Source organism: Lolium perenne, chromosome 5 (genome assembly GCF_019359855.2).
Source record: "Lolium perenne isolate Kyuss_39 chromosome 5, Kyuss_2.0, whole genome shotgun sequence".
Lineage (NCBI taxonomy): Eukaryota > Viridiplantae > Streptophyta > Magnoliopsida > Poales > Poaceae > Lolium > Lolium perenne.
In genome coordinates, this window is record NC_067248.2 from 229,311,319 (window position 1) to 229,334,417 (window position 23,099).

The window sequence follows — 23,099 nt, forward strand, 5'->3', positions numbered from 1 at the left end:
ATAAAGTCAGCTACAGATAAATGCTTAGCTGCCATTTATCGACTTACACTGACAGGCAGATGTGGGTGTTAAGAGATCGGTCCACATACGTGTGTATTTGTATCGTATGTGCCTTGTATTGTAACCTGCCAAGTATATAAATAGAAGAGGTGGGGAGCACGTTGTTCCATCCACGAAAACCCTAAACGTGTGTTTTAACTTGGTATCAGAGCCTACGGCCGCCGCACGGGTCTCCCTTCTCCCGATCCGATCTCATCGCCGCCGCCCTCTCCGATGGGTTCCTCTAGCGCAGCGATGCAGCTCTCCGTCATCGGACCGGTTGTCTCTCCGCCCGCGCCGACGGCTGCTCCCACGGTTCCCACTGTTGGGATTCGTCTCGATCGCAACAACTTCGCTCTGTGGCGTGCTCTTACGCTCACCAACCTCTCCGGGGCTTCGCTCCATGGTTACCTCGACGGCACGGTGGCGGCGCCAGCCAAGACCATCACCGAGGGCACCGGCGACGCCGCTCGGCAGGTTGACAACCCCGCGTATGGTACGTGGTGGACTCAGGACCAGAAGGTGCTGGGCGTGCTCCTCTCCTCCATGACTGAGGAGATCGCGAGCCAGCTCCTCGGCTGCAAGACGGCGGCCGCGGCTTGGACGGCAATCCAAGCCATGTTTTCCGCGCAGAGCCGCGCTGGAGTCAGGCATCTCCGTCGTCAAATTCAGGGACTGCGGAAGGGCGATGCGACCGCAAGCGAGTATATGCACAAGGTGCAGGCTCTGGCTGACGCCATGGCCACCGCTGGGTCTCCTCTTCGTGACGATGAAATCATCGATTACATGCTTACCGGCCTCGGCTCCGCTTTCAATCCGATCGCGGCGTCCCTGAACATGATCACCAGGGTGGTTACTGCTGCCGAGTTCTATTCCATGGTCCTGAACTACGAGGGCCTGCAGCTGTCACAGCTGGCTGAGACCGAGGAGTGGGCCTCGTCTGCCAATGCTGCTGCTCGTGGTGGTGCTCCCTGGCAGCCCCGCGCGCCCTTGCCCGCCTTCTCTGGCGGAGGCTCTCAGCCCGGTTACGGCGGGGGCAACAGCGGCCGTCAGACTTACGGCGGTAACGGTGGAGGCGGCTATGGGTCGCCGGCGGGCGGCCACGCCCAGCCCTATGGACCGCCAGCGGGCGGCAACGGCAACGGTCGCCCAACTGGCGGCAATTACGGTGGTAACGGCGGCGGTGGCAACCGCGGCCAGAACGGAGGACGCCGGCGTCAGCGCCCGCATGATGTCAAATCTGCGGCTATTGGGGGCACAGCGCCGATGACTGTCGGAACCGCTTCAACCCCGACTTCGTGCGCGGCAGCAACCAGCAGCGCACCGGCAACAACCAGCAGCGTGCCGGCAACTCGGCATCGACCAGCTCTCCGCCCTGGATGATGGACACCGGGGCGACGGATCATCTGACAAATGATCTTCAGCGTCTCCACATGCAGGAGCGCTATGGCGGGACGGATCAGGTTCAGGTGGCCAACGGTGCAGGTTTGTCTATTGCCCACATTGGTCACTCTTCTTTAGCCGGTTCACAACTAAAACTGAATAATATCCTTCATGTCCCACATATTAGTCAGAATCTTCTCTCTGTTTATCGCCTTGTCTGTGACAATGATGTCTTTGTTGAATTTCACCGATATTTTTTCTGTGTTAAGGACAAGGTCTCCCGGAGAATTCTGCTTCACGGTAGAAGTCATGGCGGACTCTACCCCGTTCCGTTTAGCCGTGCGTCTTCGCCGTCCACTCGTCGTGCTCTTTCTGGTGCCAAGGCTTCATCGTCTCAGTGGCATCAGCGTCTAGGTCATCCCACAAATAATGTCGTTCACACTATTGTTAAGAACCATGATTTATCCTGTACTTCCACTAGTCCTCGTTTGGTTTGTGATGCTTGTCAGTGTGCCAAAAGTCATCAACTATCATATACTTTGTCTCATCGTGTTACCACTATGCCTCTTGAGCTTATACACTCTGATGTTTGGGGTCCTGCTATTGCTTCTTCCGGTGGTTTTAAGTACTATGTTAGCTTTATCGATGACTATTCTCGTTTTTGCTGGATCTATCTCCTTAAACATAAATCTGATGTTGAACGGGTGTTTTATGCTTTTCAGGCTCATGTTGAGCTCCTTTTGAACACCAAAATTAAAGCTGTCCAATCCGATTGGGGCGGTGAATATCATAAACTCCATCAGTATTTTCAGCGCACGGGAGTCTCACACCGTGTCTCCTGCCCTCATACCTCCCAGCAAAACGGTGTCGCTGAACGCAAACACCGTCACTTGGTCGAGACAGGTCTTGCCTTGCTCACCCACTCCTCTCTCCCTTTACGTTTCTGGGATGAGGCTTTCCTGACGGCTTGCTACTTGATTAATCGCATGCCTACACCCGTTCTTAACAAAGAGACACCACTTTTCCGCCTTCTCAAAATTCAGCCCAATTACGAGTTTCTCCGTATCTTTGGCTGCGCGTGTTGGCCGAGTCTTCGCAAGTATAATGCTCACAAGCTTGAGTTTAGGTCCAAGATGTGTGTTTTCTTGGGCTATAGTCCTATGCACAAGGGCTACAAGTGTCTTGATAAATCCACGGGTCGTATCTACATCTCCCGTGACGTCGTTTTTGATGAATCCGTGTTTCCGTATGCCACTCCTGGGGTTACGGTTGATATTCCCACTCTTCGTGAAGCTATTAATTTCCCTGTCACTGAACCGGCTACGAGTGATCATGTGCGTCAATATGACCTATCTTACCTGTCCACTAACCTGTCCTCTCCAGCTGTTGATCTTCCTGTGCAGAATACCGCGGTGGTCGACGTCTCTCCTCCGGCTATGGACGTGCATGTGCATGCCCCGGGGATTGCACCCCACTCGGATGCTGCCACGTCACCGTCGGGTCTTCACGGCGCGGATGTTGCCGCGCCGCCTCCGGGTCACACTGGTACGGATGCGGTCACGTCTTCGGCGTGCCCTCCCTCGTCGCCTGCCTCGTCTCCTGCATCGTCTCTCGGATCGCCTACGTGTGGCGCGCCCACGCCACCGCCTTCAGCTCCATCGCCTGGCGGGCCGTCAGCTGAGCAGCTGGCTCCGGCGGCCTCACAGCCTGGCCATGGCATGGTCACTCGTCTGCGTGACAACACTCGTCGTGAGAAGCACTACACCGACGGCACTGTGCGGTACGATACTCGTCGCCGTGCTCTCTTTGCAGCGCCGGTGTCTCACCATGATGCTCTTCGTGAACCGGCGTGGCGCGCCGCAATGACGGATGAATTCACCGCTCTCGCTCAGACGAAGACCTGGACTCTGGTTCCTCGACCACCTGGCACTAATATTGTTGGCAGCAAGTGGGTGTTCAAAACCAAGCATCGTCCAGATGGTTCAGTTGAGAAGCACAAAGCTCGCCTGGTTGCTCGCGGGTTCACTCAACAGCACGGCATTGACTATGGTGATACTTTCAGTCCTGTTGTCAAACCAGCCACCATTCGCCTGGTTCTCTCTCTAGCTGTTTCTCGAGGCTGGACCCTTCGTCAGGTTGACGTCAGCAATGCTTTTCTGCATGGTTTTCTGACAGAAGATGTCTATATGCAGCAGCCCCCTGGTTTTGAGGATGTCCGTTTTCCCTCTCATGTATGCAAGTTGCAGCGTGCTATCTATGGTCTGAAGCAGTCCCCTCGTGCTTGGTATGCTCGCTTGAGTACTCGCCTTTTTCAGCTGGGGTTTCTTCCTTCCCGGGCTGATACATCCTTGTTCATCTTCAATCAGCGTGGTGTTCAAGTTTTCATGTTGGTTTATGTTGACGACATTGTCATTGCTGGTTCCACTACTGCTGTTGTTGAGGGTCTTGTTCGCTCTCTGTCTGCCACTTTTCCTATCAAGGATCTTGGCGTTCTGGAATATTTCCTTGGATTGGAAGCGTCGTACAATTCAGGGGGCATGACACTTATGCAGCGCAAGTATGCGCTAGACTTGTTGCATCGGGTTAATATGGAGAATTGTAACCCCACTTCCACTCCGATGGTGCCCACTGAGCGGCTTGCTCGAGATACTGGTGCACTTCTTGGTCCAGAGGATTCTTTCAGATATCGCAAAGGTGGTTGGTAGTCTACAGTATTTGACTCTCACACGTCCAGATATATCTTTTGCTGTCAACAAGGTTTGCCAGTTCTTGTCTCAACCCACTGAAGTACATTGGGAGGCTGTAAAACGTATCCTTCGTTATGTCAAGGGAACATTGGATACAGGGCTTCGCATTAGGAGGTCACTGCAGCAGAGTGTTAGTATTTTTACTGATGCAGATTGGGCTGGAGATGTTAATGATCGACGCTCTACAAGTGGTTTTGCAGTGTTCGTGGGTCCGAACCTTATTTCATGGAGTTCGAAGAAGCAGCCCACTGTTTCCAGATCTAGCACTGAGGCAGAGTATAAGGCTCTTGCAAATGGAGCAGCCGAAGCTATGTGGGTTTGTTCATTGCTTCGAGAACTTGGTGTTACCCAGCGGCAAGCTCCGATTTTATGGTGTGATAATTTGGGTGCTACCTACCTAACGGCGAATCCAGTCTTCCATGCTAGGACCAAGCACATTGAGATTGATTTCCATTTTGTGCGAGAGCAGGTGGCTGATGGCGCTCTGGTGGTAAGGTTTATCTCTTCTAATGATCAGCTGGCTGACATCTTCACTAAGCCAGCGACACGGCAGATGCTAGACCGATTTCGAACCAATCTAAACCTTGTATGTAATCGTAGTTTAGATTGAGGGGGGGTGTTAAGAGATCGGTCCACATACGTGTGTATTTGTATCGTATGTGCCTTGTATTGTAACCTGCCAAGTATATAAATAGAAGAGGGTGGGAGCACGTTGTTCCATCCACGAAAACCCTAAACGTGTGTTTTAACTGTGGGCGTGCTCAGGGCGCCGGTGTGCCCAACAACTCCGCCGTGGACGGTTTCCAGGCAGTGTCCAACAGAGAACAATTTTCAACACCATAATTAGATTATTCACAATGTGATGGTTGAAAAGAGCAGCAACTGCCCTGCCGTCGCAGTTTCAGTAGTCTTAAGCAAATTTGGTGCACATGAGCACCAGTGCTCTCAGTTTTTAAAATATTTAAAAACTGTATTTGTGCCTTCCAAAAAATTATCACATTTATTCCATGAATACATATACATGTTCTGAATATTCATGCAAAATTTCGGTAGAAATTACATTGTATTTTGAGCTACAGGAAAAAAACAAATTTGTGGCTACGTATAGAGGTATATATTTGTCAGAAATTTGTCTTTTTCGTATAGCTTAAAATATAACGTATTTTTCTCCAAATTTTTTACCGTACCTTCAGAATGTTTATATGTATGTGGGTATTTAATTTCATATTTTTTGAAATCCAAAAAATATGATTTTTAGAAATCAGGAGCACTGGTGCTCATGTGCCAAATACACTTTTCGTAAAATTCAGACATAATACAAATACATTACCGAGCGGCGAGCGAGCAAAGTCACGCCTTGCTCAACAGAAAGAACAGACAAAGTACAGGACGATGGCATCATCCATGCATTGCGGCGATTCACACAAAAATAACCCTTCGTTGCAACTATAGCACAGACTGACCCTCCGGGCAAACTATTTCACTCATCTAACCCTTTTGTGTGGCGCCCCTCACATGGGCGCCACACATGGCAGTGTGGCGCCCGTGCCTGCGGCGCCACTCTCCCAGCCGACGTGGCGCCTTCGACGCTAAGCTGGTGCGCCGATCCGACGTGGCAGGATGTGTGGCGCCCGTGGGAGGGGCGCCACACTACTCTTTATATATAATGTCTGTCTAGAGATGACAGAAGACTATGGTAGCTCAATTGGATGAAGCCTTTCCTTCCCAATCCCAGGTCATGAGTTCGAACCTTCGCATCACCCGAATTTATTTTTATTTTTAAAAATTATGCTAGACATTGTAGTATGTTTAAAACATGAAATCTAGCCTCGTACTGTTTTGTAGAGTTTTTTTTATCGTCTCTTGCTTGCAAACTGAATAAACTAGAATTGCATGTTTATCTTCTCTTGCTTCGGGTACTCCCGCACCACGGACTTCACCGTCTCCGCCACCGCTGCCCAACCCTGCAACAAGCACGCGCCATCATTATCATCGTGTTTAGGAAATTGAAGGAACAAATCGAGTAGCAGAATTTAAGAACAGCTGATGTAAACAGGCGAACAGTTTGGGTAGCTAGCTAGGGTCGATGATGTGGTTGTGAGGTCGAAGCCAAGATGCGTACCTGCTCGATCATGGGCATGAACTCGCTTGCTGGCTGAAACAGAACTCCTTTAGCCTGCAAGACAAAAGGTATATGGCTTTAGCTTGTGATCATGTCAGACTATTCGTGCGAATAAAACTGACTCAGCGCCCATGCTCGAAGGACGATGCATGTCATGGGGGAGATCGAGGAGGATTAGCTCACCTTGGAGTTGGACTTTGCGTGTCCGGCGGAGGATTTGGCCGGGCCCTTGATGTCCATGCCGTGGCTGCCGGCGTAGTACAGCTCCGCCAGCTTGACGAACTCGAACACCTTGTCGCGGCACCGGCCGCTGACGATCGCCGTCGGGAACTGCTTGGCGACGCTGCGCACTGCCATCCGCATCTGCAGGTTCGTTCATCGTTGGAAGTTAATAACGTGCGCGCAGATGAGCAGAGGTGCATGGTAACTGAAGTTAGGGAGCAGAGTGTGACAGGGGAGAGGAGACATAGTTAATTGGCAGGCTCACCGTGTCGCTCATGAAGGCGGCGTCGGGGTCATTGACGATGGGCGACAGCGTGCCGTCGTAGTCGAGGAACATGACGATCTGCTTCCCCTTGGACGCCGCCACGATCTCCTCGAACTTGCCAAGCGCCGATGGGTGCCTCGCCTGCACGCGCACACATAGATGATTCGTTGTGTTAGCGAGACATGTAAAACCAAGAAGATAGTGCAAGATTCTATCGGTATAAACACTAGAAAGCGGCATGCAGTGAACGGACCATCGAGGCGGCGTGCTCCTCGTCGACGCCGGCGGCCCTGGCGTGCGTGGGCGAAGACGCCCGCATGGACTCGACCAGCCCCGCGCCGAGCTCCGCCTGCGCCGCCCGCAGGCACTTGCGGCGCACGGCCATCCCTGCCCCGGCTCGCGGCGGCGGGTACGGGAACAAAGGCCCCGGGCAAAGGCACGCCGTCGCCGCAATGCCCACAGTACGAGGAGATAAAAAAAAACTCTACAAAACAGTACGAGGCTAGATTTCATGTTTTAAACATACTACAATGTCTAGCATAATTTTTAAAAATAAAAAAAAATTCGGGTGATGCAAAGGTTCGAACTCATGACCTGGGATTGGGAAGGAAAGGCTTCATCCAATTGAGCTACCACAGTCTTCTGTCATCTCTAGACAGACATTATATATAAAGAGTAGTGTGGCGCCCCTCCCACGGGCGCCACACATCCTGCCACGTCGGATCGGCGCACCAGCTCAGCGTCGAGGGCGCCACGTCGACTGGGAGAGTGGCGCCGCAGACACGGGCGCCACACTGCCATGTGTGGCGCCCATGGGAGGGGCGCCACACAAAAGGGTTAGATGGGTGAAATAGTTTGCCCGGAGGGTCAGACTGTGCTATAGTTGTAACAATGGGTTATTTTTGTGTAAATCGCCATGCATTGCACCTTGTTATCTGAAAAGGAGCTACTGATAAGCAAGGTGGAGACGTAGCTTTCCAAACATGGTATTTATTCAGAAGTAATGCACTCCAGCTGTCCAGCATCATGTGCTGGTTGACAAACCGTGCCGCTGAGATTAATTCATGAGGATGGAGGATTATCGTCCGTATCGGCAGACCTCGATTCCAATCTGCTGGAGTTTGTGTTAGTTTGTTTTTGCGGTCTGTACGAGGTTTCTTGCCTGAGATTGAATAGTGATACTCTCGCTTCGTGGTGGGAGATCTCTTTCTTCAGGCTGCTCAGTTTTAGAGGCTAGTGCGTTGGTTTCACTACCTTAGTTTTGCCTTCCGTTCCGTCAAAAGTTCTCAAACTGATGTCAGATTTGTAGTCCGCCAGGACGCTACGGGGTGTCTGTACCATCTCTCCACCTCATGTATAGACAGCGCAGGGGAAAACGTATACACAGTAGGGAGTCTATTGGCGGACACGAATTTTTAGCACATAGGTGCTATGCACCCTATAAAGCCCAAAATTCGTGCTAATTTCAAATATTGAGAAAAAAATACGAATCCTCCTGAAAACAAAATATGATTAAGTAATGTACTCGTATAAAAATATTTGGGTTCCAAATGATTCCCATGATATCCTAGATAAAAAAGACAAGTTTTTGACAAATATAGCATGAATAGTACATTGACTTATTCGATTTTGCCTTTTTACCTAGGATACGATGATAGTAATTTCCTCGCGAAATATTTTTATACAAGTACAGTATTTGATCATCTTTGGTTCCAAAAAGGATTTAAATTTTTTAAACCTTTTTTTTGAATTACCACAATATTTTTAGATGTACAGGGTGCTTGGCACCCATGAGCATTGATGTACCATCTATTGGCTATCTATAAGCACCAAACGGGCTTCAAAATTATACAAACAAACCCAGTTTCTGTGGAAGACGTGATCCTATCCAAGTCGAACTTGAGGTCTATGTATTGCAGTGTCAAAATTGAAGTGTACCGAAGTGTCAAAATCGAGATGTGTCGAAAGTGTCGAATTATGTTAGGGCGGTCTTTGTTTGAATGTGTCAGATTTTTTATGTTTCAAATGTGTCAAAGTTTCAATGTTTGAATGTGTTGGTCGATGCCCTATTTTACATCATCTAAAAACTAGCCGAAGCCCTAGAAAAGAGACTCGGATGGGGGAGACAATGGAAACTTGGAAAGAGATGCGCATAACATAATTAGGGGCATCAAGGATATTCACATTGAAGAAGGATGAAATCTGCACACATGGACGAAGACCTAATGGTCTTCAAACAAGTGACAATTACGCACTAATTAAGAAGATGGCGCCAAAATCCTACAAGCTAGTTCAAATTGCTCTTCGAGGTTGAGTATCAAAATCTGGTAGGCTATCTCGGTTATGTAAAGAATTGTGGAATTTCTGCTCACGAGTATTACAACCACTCTTATCTACTACTAATGACTCGTTACAACTGTATCACATATGCTACTGTAATATGTGACAGCTCAAAACAATGTGGAAGTCCCTGATAACTGTAGATACAAAGATGATATAATATGTTCGCTTGAAGACATTTATGGAAAGTTAAGTATACTTTTAAAGCTGACCAAAAAAAAAAGGTAAGACAAACGAGCTATTGGAAGACAGAAACATCAGAGTACTCCCTGTTTTCAATAAAAGGAAAAAAAATAGTACCCCCAAACGAGCTACCATCTAAGAGCATCTCCAGTCGCGTCCCCCAAACCGTCCCCCAAACCGCGTCCCCCAAACGCTCAATACGGCGCGGTTTGGGGGACGGTTTGGGGGAGCGTTTGGGGGACGCGGTTTGGGGGACGCGACTGGAGATGCTCTTAGATAACTTGTTACTACAGATTAGTGAAGCCCTTCCACAAAAGTATACTACAAAAGGATCCACACACTCTATGTCATCTACTATTTATTTCCTGCGGAAGCAATCCTCATATCCTGATATATAGTCTCGATAAAACATTATCCTGAAGAGTTCTTGAAATCCGCCCTTTGTTCTCAACAGATTGACTGTCCAGATCACATAATGTTTTGCATCTTTCTTCATGCGCCCCACATCAAAAATGAATGTTGAAAGATAGAGAAAGAAAACCGGCAGCCTGTATAAACAAACAAAGTGGCTGGTGACATAATCTAAAAGGCAGTGAGCACAGTAGCAAAAATATATAAACAAAGATACTAACCATATCTCATAAACAGAAGAAAACAAAGTCTAGCAGCATGGCAACAAAAGCAAAGCCATACAATATACTACACAACGTCATCTGACCAATCAACACTGCCTGATCAACTATGCTAATCAAGAACTAAGCATGCACATTAGCTCCCTAATGCTGGATAATGGAACCTAATCCAACAAAATATTTGTTATCAACCTGCAGGTTGCAGTGTCAGCTTCATAAGTGGTACAAAGATAGAAAACACAGCTGCCAAGGGGAAACTTGAAAGTGTTTGGAAGGGCAAATTGATCCAGATATAAATAGGTCTCAGATCTTATAGACCCAGCGACAAAGTCCTGGAAAAATTCTTGTCACAACAATGTTTCACCAACTGGATGCTGAGGAAATTCTACGGGTCATATCTTTTGATGGGGAGGACTTCTCAGCCTGACGCTACGAAAAAATGGACAGATGTCGGTCAAAAGTGCCTACAGACTAGCTGATGATGTTCAGTCTAACAGTGGGGGTATGAACAGCAAACCAGCAGAGGAAAGAGCTCTTTGGGACTTAATTTGGAACTGGGAGTACCACCAAAGGTGAGAGTGTTTAGTTGCAAGCGCAGCGTTGTCGAAGAAGGATGGACCATATTCCTACTTGTCATATTTGCGATATGGAACCAGAGAGTATTCACCACGTGATAATAAACTGCAGTAAAGCGAAAGCTCTGCGTGATAGACTTGGTCCCTTCTGGATGATCATAAACTTCACTACATTGTACAAGATTGGAGGTTGTACTTTTAAGTCAGCTAGATGAACATATGAGATCAAAGCTGCTATTTTTGTTGTGGACAACGTGGCACCTAAGAAACAGCATAACCTTCGGTGATGGCAAGTGTAGCATTGAGCAACAAGCTGGCTGGATTCCTGTTTAAATTCTATGAGGGATACTAGAGATGAGGACTCTGTAGCTGATGTAAAAGGGAAACAGATCATAGCCTGGCCAAGGAGTTAGCATAACACCAAGGAGGAAAAAAGCTAAAGAAGCATGGAAGAAATCAGATGTTGGTCGGTGCAAACTGAACTTTGATGCAAGCTACTTAATCGACGAATGAACAGGCTATCTCCCTCACTGCCCTAACACTGAATACGCTGAGGTCATCATAGGGACAAAATCGATCATGGCGATCTATGCAAGTCCAGTTCATGTGGAAAGCAATTGTGCTGCTGTGATATCCGAACTTTAATCAACCGGGTCAAAGTAAATCTGCAAAGCTCTCCTGCTGCTCCAATCTCTGTCGGACTTCAAAACCTCCAAAGTAAACCGTTCTGCTAATGGTGTCACTCATAGTCTAGCTAGTTTAAGCCATAGTGGGTTGAGTGAGGAAGTGTTGCATGGGTTGGTTGGTTCCGCCCTGAGTGGTGGATATAGGCGAGAATGCAATCCAAAATAGTCTTGAATACAGTGCCCAATTTATAAAACATACATGCATCACCAAATATGGTATTCTGATAAATTATAAACTGGTAACCAACTAGATCAATATTATCATTTGCAGTTCACAGTTAGCCAGAAATATCGAACAATTAAACAAAAGGAAGGCATGCAGTGAATATGGACAAAATTAACACTGAAGTTAGCATACTAACTTGACAAAATCCATGAGTTCGTAGCTCTTCGTGAAGTCCCTAGTAGCCATAATAGCAACAATACCTGAAGGAAATTTGAAGTTGATCAAATGTTTAATCAAGACAAAGTTTTGAAATTCTGTTTTGCTTTCTACATATAATTTCAAAACAGCATGGATAATCAGACTAAGGGATTCAAGAAAAATATGTCTGTGGTACTTGTTTTCATAGTTGTTACCGATGAGATTATAAACTCAACCAACCAGGACCAGCCATTGTTTTAAGAAGGTGAACACCCAGCCTGTGCCTGAAATGCAGGTGGGCAAGCCTCCGAGCACCACAGACTGCTCCAGCTAGCCATCCAGCACACCTACCATGAGAGGCACTGCTTGGCAGCAAAGTCTTTATGAAGTCTTTCTAATGTCCGGGCACTGCTTGGCAGCAAAGTCTGCTCAAGGGTTATCCAGTATGCTATTATGGTCTGTTAGCTTACTAGCTGGTGATTAGATGAATCAACAATCACACTGCATGTGTGTGTACACTTGATAAATAGCATCTGGAATCACATGGGTTGAAACTAATCTACCAACACCATAAGGTCCTTGCTAGTACTCACAAAAGAACAGCACCCTATCGGATGCATGTCAGCCTGGGGACGTCAGATTGGTGGCCATCTGTCGGACTAGCGGAAGGAGACTCCCGTTTGTGTTCTCTGTTTTTAAAAAAGAAAGGTGTGGACCTCTCCCTTCTATACTACAAAAAAACTGCAGTATTGATGATACTATGGTATATATAACTGCAGTTTTAGGTAAAGCCAAACACCTCAAAGTATTGAAAATCATGGTATTTTCAGAGTATTCTTAGAATACTTAAAAAACCTTTTCTCCCAAACGAACCCTAAGTTAACCTTTATCGTTAATCATAAAGACAATGTCAAATTCTGTTTTACTTTCTAAACAAAATGCCAAAGCACAGTAGATATTCTTAATAAGGTATACAGGATAACAATCTCTATGGTACCTAAAACTTCGACCAACCAAGACTGGCAGTTAATGGCATTTTGAAAGGTGGGCACCCACCCTGCAGAGACTGATCCTAGCTAGCCACCAGACTAACCTAGTACACTTACCATGAGAATAAAATTGAGGTTTATCCATTGCATTGTAAAGACAATGTCAAAGCAGTACCAGGTCCTTACCAAATTTCAAACGGGCCAACAAATCATTGCATTTTCCCTGCCGGCGCAGCTCAGAGGACACGACGCTAAGTTTATAGAATCCATAGGCAAGGGCAGCATCAACAAAGACGGAGGGGGCAGCCTTCCACAGCTGGTACCAGCCGACGCAGCCAAGAAAAGCGCCTACACAGTTACAGACGAACAAGCAGCAGAAAAATCAGTAAAGTGCAGTGTTCATCAGTGGTTCCATATGGTTATTCCGGAGCTTTTCTTTTCAGATACATATTGGGGGTCGATGTTAACATACCAAACAGCATGCCCACTTGGTAATCCTCGAGGTCATAGACGGTGCGAAGGGATCGCATGTCTGAGACGTTGCGCAGCAGCGGCATGAACATGTCGGCGACCATGGCCTTGAGCGCCTCCCACGCCTCGTCTTTCCCCTCCTTGCGAACCAGTACATGCTGCTGCGGGGGAGGAGGAGGAGGAGAATCGGGCGAGCATCGCTACAGAGGAATCGGATGCGGATTTCGATTAGGGTTCACAAAAACACGCGGCTTGTACCAGGATTCAAGAGGGGGGGCACTTACCAGTACCAGTGGCCTTGGGGTTTTGGAGCATGGTGAGGAAGGAGCCGTCAGGAGGAGGCGGAGCCCTCGTGCTCCGGTGGTGGTGAAGGCGGTTCGCGCAGGTCTGGCGCCAAAGCATCTGCTTCTCGGCGGCGTCAGGTAGGCGCCGCCGGCGGCGGCCGCCCACCTGAGAGCCATGACGGCGTCTGTTTCTTTTCCTTTTTTTTTAGAGCGACGGCGTCGCGCTGGTTGTAGACTTTCCGATTCCCATACGGGCCAACGTGGTCACTCCACATGGACCGGTACCAGTTGGGCCTCGGCAGTTCTTCTGATATTAGGGAATGGGCCTCTTGGCCAGCAAACGGAACGGGAGGAGTAGAGAGCCTCGGGACGCTTCACCGCAATCCCTATTCACCGCTCAATGCGGGAGCGATTCGCTCCCGCTAAGGCGACGGACGGTGTGGGCCGGCCCATTAGCGGCTAGCAGGTATGGATTTTTCCTTTTGTTTTCTGGTTTTTCGGTTTTTCTCAGGTTTTTTCGGTTTTTTCTGGTTTCTTTTTTATTTTTGCTGCATTGGTTTGCTGATTTCGAAATTTGTTCAGATTTGTTTTTTCTCTGATTTAAAAATGTTTATATTATAAATTTGTTCAGATTCAAAATTTGTTTAAATTTGAAATTTGTTCAAATATGAAATTTGTTCACATATAAATTTTGTTTTAGTATGAAATTTGTTCAAATATGAATTTTGTTAGATTTAAAATTCTTTGTTTTTTTAACTAAACAATTGTCAAATTTGAACATTTTTCAATTTTAAACAATTTTTATGTTTGAACAATTTTTATGTTTGAACAATTTTCAAATTTGAATATTCTTAAATTTTGAAATTTTTGAGATTCGAACATTTTTAGTTCGAACTTTTTTTATTTTTAAACTTTTTCAGATTTGAACATTTTTTAAATTTAAACATCCTTAAAAATTTAAACTGAAAGGAAAGAAAAGGGAGAAGCAATACCTTTTGTTGGGCCCAGGTTTGGAGCGGTCCATGGGGAACCTCTTCAGGCGGAGGGAACGTTCCCTCCCGCTTAAGGCGGAGAGTAGGCGCTCCCGCACATGACCACTCGCTCGGCAATCCCTATTTCCCGCTCATAGCGGGAGCGATTCGCTCCCGCCTGAAGCGACGGACAGGGTGGGCTGGCCCATTAGCGCGTAGCCTGTACAAGTTTTCCCTTTGGCTTCCTTTTGTTTTGGGTTTTCTCAGGTTTTTCTGTTTCTTGTTTGTTTTTTTCGGTTTTTGCTGGTTTTGCTGATTTCGAAATTTGTTCAGATTCTTTTTGTTCTGATTTAAAAAATGTTCAAATTTAAAATTTGTTCAAATTTGAAATTTGTTCAAATCTGAAATTTGTTCAAATCTGTTGTTTTCTTGTTTGTTTTTTTCGGTTTTTGCTGGTTTTGCTGATTACGAAATTTGTTCAGATTTTTTTGTTCTGATTTAAAAAATGTTCAAATTCGAAATTTGTTCAAATTTGAAATTTGTTTAAATCTGAAATTTGTTCGAATCTGAAATTTGTTCAAATCTGAAATTTGTTCAAATCTCGAATTTGTTTGATTTTCAAATTCTTTGTTTACAAATTGTTCAGTTTTGAATTTGTTCCATTTTGAATTTTGTTCCGTTAAGAATTTTATTCCGATTTGAAATCTAAACTGAATGGAAGAAAAGAAAGAAAAAAGCAGTACGTTTATTGGGCCACGCTTGGAGCGGCCCAAGAGAAAGAACCTTAAGCGAAGCAAACCTTCGCTCCCGCTAAATGCGGTGGATAGGCGCTCCCACGCTTCACTCGTCGGGCGTGCGAGTTGACTCGCAGCCAAGGCGTCATGGCCCTCCTCTTCGTCGCTCTGTTCCGTTTAGTTTTTTCCAAACCCTAAAAAAAACTCCCAGTTTGAAAAAAATACGTTCAGATTTGAAATAAATATAACATTTTAAAAAGACTATATTTAAAAGGTTCACATTTCAAAAAGATGCAGATTGCGAAAAATGTTCTAATTTTAAAAAGTTCAATTTTTTGAAAATGCTCAAAATTTAAAAGAATTTTTAAATAATGTTCAAATTTGAAAATATTCGAATTTTAAAAAAATTACATTTTAAAGGTTCAGATTTGTAAAATGTTCAGAATTGAAAATATTTGAATTGAAGAAATGTTCAAATATGAAAATGTTATTTAAAAAGCTTCGAATTTGAAAAAAATACAAATTTTAAAATATTCAAATTTTAAAATTTTAAAATTTAAAACTAATCATAATTTCAAAGTGTTCAGATTAAAAAAGACAGGAAAAGAAAACAAAAAAAAACCCAAAGAAACCAGGTAAAACTAAGGTTTGGTAAGCATCCATATGGGCATCACGTCCTAACATTTGAGATGATGCAACACATCTCACTAATATTCTTTTAGTAAGAGAAAAGTTTAAAAACTAAATTTAAGTACAACATAGTAGTGCCTTAGGTATTTTGAGATGATGTTAAACAAAAAGTATGCTGCCTTGAGCAAACAAGATATCTAACTATCACCGGATGAACATAGCATACAACAAATCCCTAGTGAGGTAACAATGGGGAGGTAAATATCATAGTAGTTTCCAAATTTTTGGTGATATTACCATATTACTCCATCTAACACACACATACCCTCTTACGGGCTCTTACATACTAGTTTGATTAGAACATGCATACATGAACGGGATAACATATGCATCTAAAAATAAACTAAGGACATACTAAAAGTTAACATCTTATAACTCATCCCATAAATAATAGGATGCACCATGAAGAAATTACAACGATGACCGTAATCATGTGAGGCACCTCATACCGTTGTAATACATGATAGCACATAGAGGCGATAAACAAAGTTAATTCTCCAAACCCATAGTACATGGGATGTACTACCTCATCTTCATCACAGAGACGATGAAGATGATGTTAGAGGAGTAGGAGGAGCAACCACGCCGGCACCCCCCCCCCCCCCCCCCCTCACTCAATATCGCGAACATGGTCATATTTTTAGTCAAGAAGGTTTGTTAGGCATCAAAGTAGAAGCAAATGAAGCTCATCGGCTGGTGGAACTCCATGGAGCGACATAGCCTTTTGGGCCTGCCATGGGCCCCACCAGGCAACCCCTTGACCTCCTGGTCCACTTCTTGATGTATAGTTCCTTCTCTTCCATAAATATTTACGTGGATCAAAACACAACTATATTTTAGGTCTGTAATTAAGGTTCCTGGAAGCCCAAAATACACAAAATAGATTTTTCCTGTTATGTCGAGTTAAACCAAAATAAAGAGGACTTGGTGGAAAATTCCCGAAATCAATTTAAAACCATGTTATGATGCAAATATATTGGAATATGACACAATAGACTAACACTCTGTCTCTTTCAAGGTTGATGAAATTATGTAAAGAATGCAATCCAATGGTTATTTTTTCCAATACCACCGGTTGTTGTCGATATCAGGTTCGGCACATCCAAGGAAAGAAGAACAAGAAGAAGGCTAATTTCATTATTGAATTGACTTTACTTATAGTAGTAGTCCATTGCTTTGGCACTCGTGTTTCCCAACTAGAATTTCAATAATTAAAGAATAAGAACAACCAGAAGAATACGTTTAGCCTTTCCGTAAAACTATTTCTAAATAAAATATGTAACATGAAATGGTTTTCCACCAGCGGAAATAAACCTTTTGGGGGTAGAAAATACTTTAAGTTTTTCTCACATCCTTATGTATCCTGCATCTATATACAGTAATACACCAGTTTTTGAATTATGACTAGCCATCACGGGTACGTGCAGCCAACTATGAGCCGTCGATTTGGATTCGGTAGCTACTTGATCGAACGGCTGATGTTCTTTGGATTCTCTCTCCACCGATGCGCGCGAAAACGAAGCCAGGCACGATCTTGGTAGAGCTTTGACGGCCAAGCGCAGCTGCCTCACGGTCAACTAATTGGAATCATTGCTGTTTGGGATCTTTTGTGGCTGATGTGGGAGTAAGAGCTTAGGAGTATGGATGTAGAAGATCTGACCATGGCGCAGCTATAAAAAAATGTGGCCATGGTATTGGACATGCATGAGATTGGAGGAAGGGGCAGTTATTGTCCGTTGCGTTGCATGCAGGAGATAAACAAAGAAAACACCTCACCTTAAAACAAAATTGCGTACACAGATCATTCCTATGGGATTTGCTTGTGACTCTGACCCTCCACCGTGAGATGGCCAAAGAAGAAAACCACACACGGCCTGATTTTGGTACCGTACATGCACTACAACAAGCCCCCGCATATAGCATCGCATGCTCTCCAACGCTTTAAAAATGCGCTGCAAAATACTTACGTAGCTATGGATATTTGTGTTGGTAAGTCCATCCGTTACGGACTATACGAGTGACAACGAATTTCATGCGTTGCGGTCTATACGTTGGGACACACCAAAATAAAGTACAACATGGGCGCTTAGCACCGGCGCTTAGCGCTAGGATCCTAGGCCACCGCTACAAATCGGACGCCGATATATTGCTTGTCATCGGACCAGCACTTGGTTGTAGGATTGCAACTAGTGTGGTCGCTGGATTTTCGACCTGGACCCTCACGACCCTTTCATGATTTCAGAAATAAAATGGCACACTTCCGTTTTAACTGGTAGGATCAGACCCGCGCATCTAAATTGAACTTAATTCATTTTTGGCCATGCTAAAAGCGTGGACACATGGCTCCTTTCTAAGTTGGTTTTCACCAATTTTCGGTGCTTACTGACTACCCGCGCGTTTTTTTATATTTTAATGCTAAGAAGTTCCGGATGGCATGGTATTAGTTTATTGACCCCACCTCTCATAGAAACTAAATCGTGAAATGGGTTACTTAAAATGTAAACAGAAAAGATTATTGTAACTCCCTCTAAATCTCCGCACCTCCCATCCCCGCACGTCCCTATCCCAAATGGTGGGTCTCATCTTCTCCAACAAAAACTCCAATGAACATCTGCCGACTGGTGGTGGCGGCCGGCGGCCGGTATTCTCTTTGATTGCAGGTCAGTGCCTCCTCTCCCCTGGGTATTCTCTCCTCTCTCTGAACCATCCGGCTACCGCATCCGAGTGTCTCGCAAATCAATCGTTATGCTGCTGGCGGCATCTCAGACCGATCTGCGAGGCTGCGGTGACATCGCCGCAGGCAGGGCAAGTGCTGACCAGCACCATAATTCCAGCGGCACCACGCAGGGGCAAGGTCTGCAACGGTGCAAGCAGCAGCCAGCAGAGGCCCTCGGCGAACCCGGACGCGCGGACGCAGGCACCCAGACGTTGCAGCTCGGTAGCTCCTCCGATCAGGCTTTCTTCTCTCTAAGTTCTCTTATGTCTGCTAGTAGTCTGCCTACTCTCTGGTTTGGCGGCCCGTGCGTCGACGTCAATCAATCGAAATGCAAAACATGGTCATGTATCCTCTAGGCTGTAACTACCGATGTACTGAAAAAACTTCAGGCCCATGTACCTGACCAGAGAGAGATGAACCATTCCCTTTCAGCAGCCGCTAGCACTCATGGTATTGTATCCTCTAGGTTGTAACACCGATCTATTAAATCATATATATTGTCGCTATACATAGTAATATAGTATACTGTTAGTTATTTGTTCGATCAATTGCAAATTAATGCCTAGAGGAAAAGAAAATACTTGATGATTAACGATTAGTTTAATTATAAGGTCTTATCCTTGACATTACTGATTTTTTTTTGCAATGCCTATGTATATCCGATTTTTTCTGTTCTTTCACTTAATGTTTTTGTTTTCTCCTAGAGTAGATATGACACGAAGTAAATTGCGTGTTGTACAATCCAATGATGAATACATGACTGAGGAACATGAAATTACTATGCACATTGATGCTGAATCATCTGATTCCGAACCTTTTTTGATGCAAGCAAGAGCATGGAAGCGAACAACACCAATGTTCCAAAGGGTGTGATTAAGGACCAGTGGATTTCTCTTGTTACTAATTGGATGAGCCAGAAGGAAAAGGTACATATAGACTTGTTAGATTTACCATTGACATGATGCTTAGTCTTTCTACGGATATGTAAATGCATGTGCATTATTTACAAATTGCATGACAGGATATAAGTGAGAAAAATAGGCAAAACTCTACAATGAAGAAGTCGATACACACGGTTGGAACTAAGAGTTTTGCTCGGAATAGAGAAGAGCTGGTCAGTTTTTTTAGAAAACTCAAATATATGCATCTACCATTTGCACTGTATGTTTTCATCACTAACTGTTAAATAATTTTACCATGTAACCAATAGCGGCAAAAGGATCCAGAAAAGAAGAACCCACACCGAGCTATCCTGTACATTCATACACACCAGCACAAAATCGACAAAAACGACCAGATGATTAACGAACAAGTGGCATAATATCTACTCTTGTTTGTACATTGTTATTAATTACACTATTAATGTATTTAGGTAGAATTGAACAAGACTTTAGTCAAGAGGCCAGATTTAGCAGACACGAGTAAAGGAACAGCTTGAAAAGGAGATGCCTTGAATACAATACTAGGAGTAGACAAGCCTGGACATGTACACGGATTGGGACTAGTCCCAAATCCTAATCAAGTCTTTAGTGTATCATCTTCAGGTCACTTTCAGGATATACACCTTACTTCACTGGAGGATACACAGAATGAAGATGTATATTATAGTCCATGAGTTTTCAGGATATACACCTTACTTCAGGATATACACCTTACTTCACTTATTGCAACATGAGTTTTTACTATAGTCCATGAGAGTTTTATAATGAATATTTTGTCATAGAACAAAGAAACTTGGGTCCATGAAGAAAATGTCTGACCAAGGAAGGAAAGTGCTAGTGCAGAAAAGGTTAGTGCACTTTATTTCTTGCAGTTATCTTTTGTTGAAATTTAAACGGCCCTTATTTATTTTGTAGTTTTCCCTTTGTTCATTATTATGTGCATGCCGAAATCATTTCAGAAGCCTTGACGATCTGTAGAGCACATTTGTTCTTACTAGGTAGCTGATTACTGAAGTTCTAGTCAGATTACTTATAAAGTAGCTTCTATATGCATGCACAGTCCTTCAGCATGTGAAGTCGAGCTCCCTGGACTGTTAATACCTTTCTTGTTCCATGTGTTGACCAACATACATAAGTCATCTGAATAATTCTAATGCACACGTATATCAAACAGAGGAGAAAAGCCCTTCCCAAGTAGAAAAAGAACAATACTATACATCTGTATTCTGTGGATAGAACAATGTGTATTTTTTATCACTACAACTTCTTATCAAGTTTTATTTGTTTCCAGTATCTGATTATATTGCACTTCTTGTTATCATGGAGGCCAAAACATGAAGATATCAAAAGTGGCTAGTGCAACAAAGCAAGCTAATGTATGAGATGGAATTTCTGAACCTTTTACTTCCCCTTTTAGTTTTCTTATGATTTCACTTTATTGCCTAGTGAGGTAGCACTGTCATCTGCAGAAACAACAAGGAAGTACGGTGACTGGATCAGATGCCAACTCGATAGATGTATGTGCATTATGCTTCTTTTATTCAAGATTCTTTGCAGGTTCAAATTGCATTGAATATTGTTTTCTCATGCACTTTTGTTAATGTAAAAGGTTGGCACTATAGTATTTTTGAAGAGCTTGGAAAATTCGAACAAGAATGTTGCTCTTTCTACACTCCAAAGTAGCGACCCAGAATATGCAGTTGAAGGCGTTAAACTTGGAAATCAGTTCTGGGCAGTGCGTGCTGATGCTACATTAGCAAAATCCGATGAGTTGATACGACCACTCAAAAAGGTCAAGATTATTGATCATGCAACAACATTAACTATCGCGGCCTTCATCATTTGTATGTTACCCTCTTGTAAAGTTTACCCCTCTAAACTTTTACTACTTTATAAACCTGATGCTTTTTCTTTACTAATCTCAATTTTCTATCGTAGATTTTCAAGATAAATTGATGATGCATGGTTTGAGATGTTGATTGCAAGATGATGATGGATGCTACTACTGGATAGATTAAATTAGTTTTAGAATGTCATTTTAATTTTCTATTTCGAAAGAGAATATATTTGTAATGGTGCAAATACTTGATAATTTGTGTTCTTTGAATCTTGTTATTTGAACATAGTCAATATATTATATGAAATGTTTTTTCCTATATTGTGACTCGTGTGTACTATGTGCATTAACTTTGTGACTACTAATAGATATGGACAACATATTATTAATTGATCATGTTATTTAGTGTGATGTCAGTCTCAAGCCTCATTCCTGCATGATAGCACCAACGCATATGAGGTGTTGTTAGCCTATCCTTATATATGTTGCTATCTTACAACGCTTATGCACGCTGATTACAACGGATGTTTTTGTGTTGTTGTAGACTCTTGCAACGCCACCAACGGCAACGTATACAAATCCGTTGGTGTAGACCATAACAACGCTTATACGAATATTTGGCAACGCATAGATGTGTTGCTACAGGGGGGTCCTGTTGTAGTGATGTACCGGACGAAGATAATCGGAGGTTTTTTTAACGTGTTAGGGGAAATGTAAACCTCACAATTTTATAGGAGTAAGTTTAGAAAGATTTGATGTCGTTGAGATTTCCTTAATCTGCTAGCAAAAAAAAAAGTTACTCCTTGTTCATGAGAATGGAGGGAGCACATGAGTTTGATTAAGAAGCAAACAAATAATTGATAATCTCTTCTCAAAATCTGACATGTTATGTTAGGCAACAAAGTATGGCAATCTCCACACATAAAATATTAACAACATAAATGCGAGTCTGAGCATCATTGCTTACATATAATGAGTTTTCTCAAAATGTAACAAGTTCAACAAGTTATTGTTACTTTTGATTTATAAAATGTACTATAGCTAATATCGTAACATTATTAGCACCGTGATCATAGGCCACAATGTGCATACCACGTATGTAGTCCCTCATAATGTTAACATAATTGGTGCGGCAAAAGAGATGTCTATATGGATCCCCGAAGTGGACGGTGCACGGGGTAATTCAAGGAAAGGGAGGGAAGAGGATGAGTAGGAAAAAGGGGCCGAGCCGAGGGCTGGTGAGTAGGAATTCTTAGCAAAATGTGAAATCATGTAGTCTCCCAAAATATAAACATAATTATTGTGGCAAAAGATATGTCGATGGGTCCCCGAAGTGGGCAGTGTGCATGGTAATTCGAGGAAGGGGTGATGCTAAGTAGGAAAAAGGGGCGATGAGTAGGAAGGAAACATGACGGTGAGTATGAAGGAACGAGTCCGGAGCCATGCGTCGGTGTAAGCCCGAAGAACTAGGAGATCAAGGGCAGGTGGAAGTCTCGAGGGTTTGTTGGGAGGAAGAAATTAACGATTCAACCAATTTAAACCAAAGTAGTGTTCACTACATCTACGACAAACGATAGCGACATTTGTGCAAGCAACATGTTCAATTTAAACCAAACTAGGGTTGACTACAAGGTATGACTATGTCTTTTTTAATTCAATAAAAATTTTCTCTTCCGCCGCAACAGGTGGTCATTGTGCTAGTTCCGGTAATTGCGATCAACAAATGCTTCCGGTAGCTAATCTATATATATGCTTAATAATCTTGTTTTTTCCAATCTTGGTTTACTCACTGACATTTTATACTAAATTTTTATACATGTTTATAACTTACTTTTATCTTACTGCATATTCAGGTTATATTTTCTTGTTACTTAGTTATCATAATGAAAAAATATAAATGTTCCTATT

General features: G+C 43.9%; 2 protein-coding genes across 2 annotated transcripts; both read right to left on the reverse strand.

The window, feature by feature from the left end:
- Positions 1-6,037: 6,037 nt before the first annotated feature.
- Positions 6,038-7,178, reverse strand: LOC127298267 (probable trehalose-phosphate phosphatase 7). The gene is made up of 5 exons (XM_051328170.2): positions 7,032-7,178; positions 6,779-6,919; positions 6,475-6,654; positions 6,292-6,345; positions 6,038-6,133 (listed from the first exon to the last, which is right to left on the reverse strand). The coding sequence occupies exons 1-5, from the start codon at positions 7,161-7,163 to the stop codon at positions 6,053-6,055; spliced, it is 588 nt and encodes a 195-aa protein (XP_051184130.2). The 5' UTR covers positions 7,164-7,178; the 3' UTR covers positions 6,038-6,052.
- A 2,092-nt stretch (positions 7,179-9,270) lies between these two features.
- On the reverse strand, positions 9,271-13,520 carry LOC127302177 (uncharacterized). Its single transcript, XM_051332580.1, has 5 exons — positions 13,303-13,520; positions 13,020-13,218; positions 12,734-12,895; positions 11,557-11,620; positions 9,271-9,849 (listed from the first exon to the last, which is right to left on the reverse strand). The coding sequence occupies exons 1-5, from the start codon at positions 13,477-13,479 to the stop codon at positions 9,660-9,662; spliced, it is 792 nt and encodes a 263-aa protein (XP_051188540.1). The 5' UTR covers positions 13,480-13,520; the 3' UTR covers positions 9,271-9,659.
- Between the last annotated feature and the right edge of the window lie 9,579 nt (positions 13,521-23,099).

Excerpts from the sequence above, each read along its gene's own strand:
- LOC127302177 (XM_051332580.1), bottom strand. The coding sequence starts at position 13,479 with ATGGCTCTCAGGTGGGCGGCCGCCGCCGGCGGCGCCTACCTGACGCCG. Across the intron at positions 13,219-13,302 it reads CCCCAAGGCCACTGGTACTG|CGATGCTCGCCCGATTCTCC; the intron begins GTAAGTGCCCCC and ends ATTCCTCTGTAG. Across the intron at positions 12,896-13,019 it reads CCAAGTGGGCATGCTGTTTG|GCGCTTTTCTTGGCTGCGTC; the intron begins GTATGTTAACAT and ends GTAACTGTGTAG.
- LOC127298267 (XM_051328170.2), bottom strand. The coding sequence starts at position 7,163 with ATGGCCGTGCGCCGCAAGTGCCTGCGGGCGGCGCAGGCGGAGCTCGGC. Across the intron at positions 6,920-7,031 it reads AGGAGCACGCCGCCTCGATG|GCGAGGCACCCATCGGCGCT; the intron begins GTCCGTTCACTG and ends GTGCGCGTGCAG. Across the intron at positions 6,346-6,474 it reads ACGCAAAGTCCAACTCCAAG|GCTAAAGGAGTTCTGTTTCA; the intron begins GTGAGCTAATCC and ends TTTGTCTTGCAG.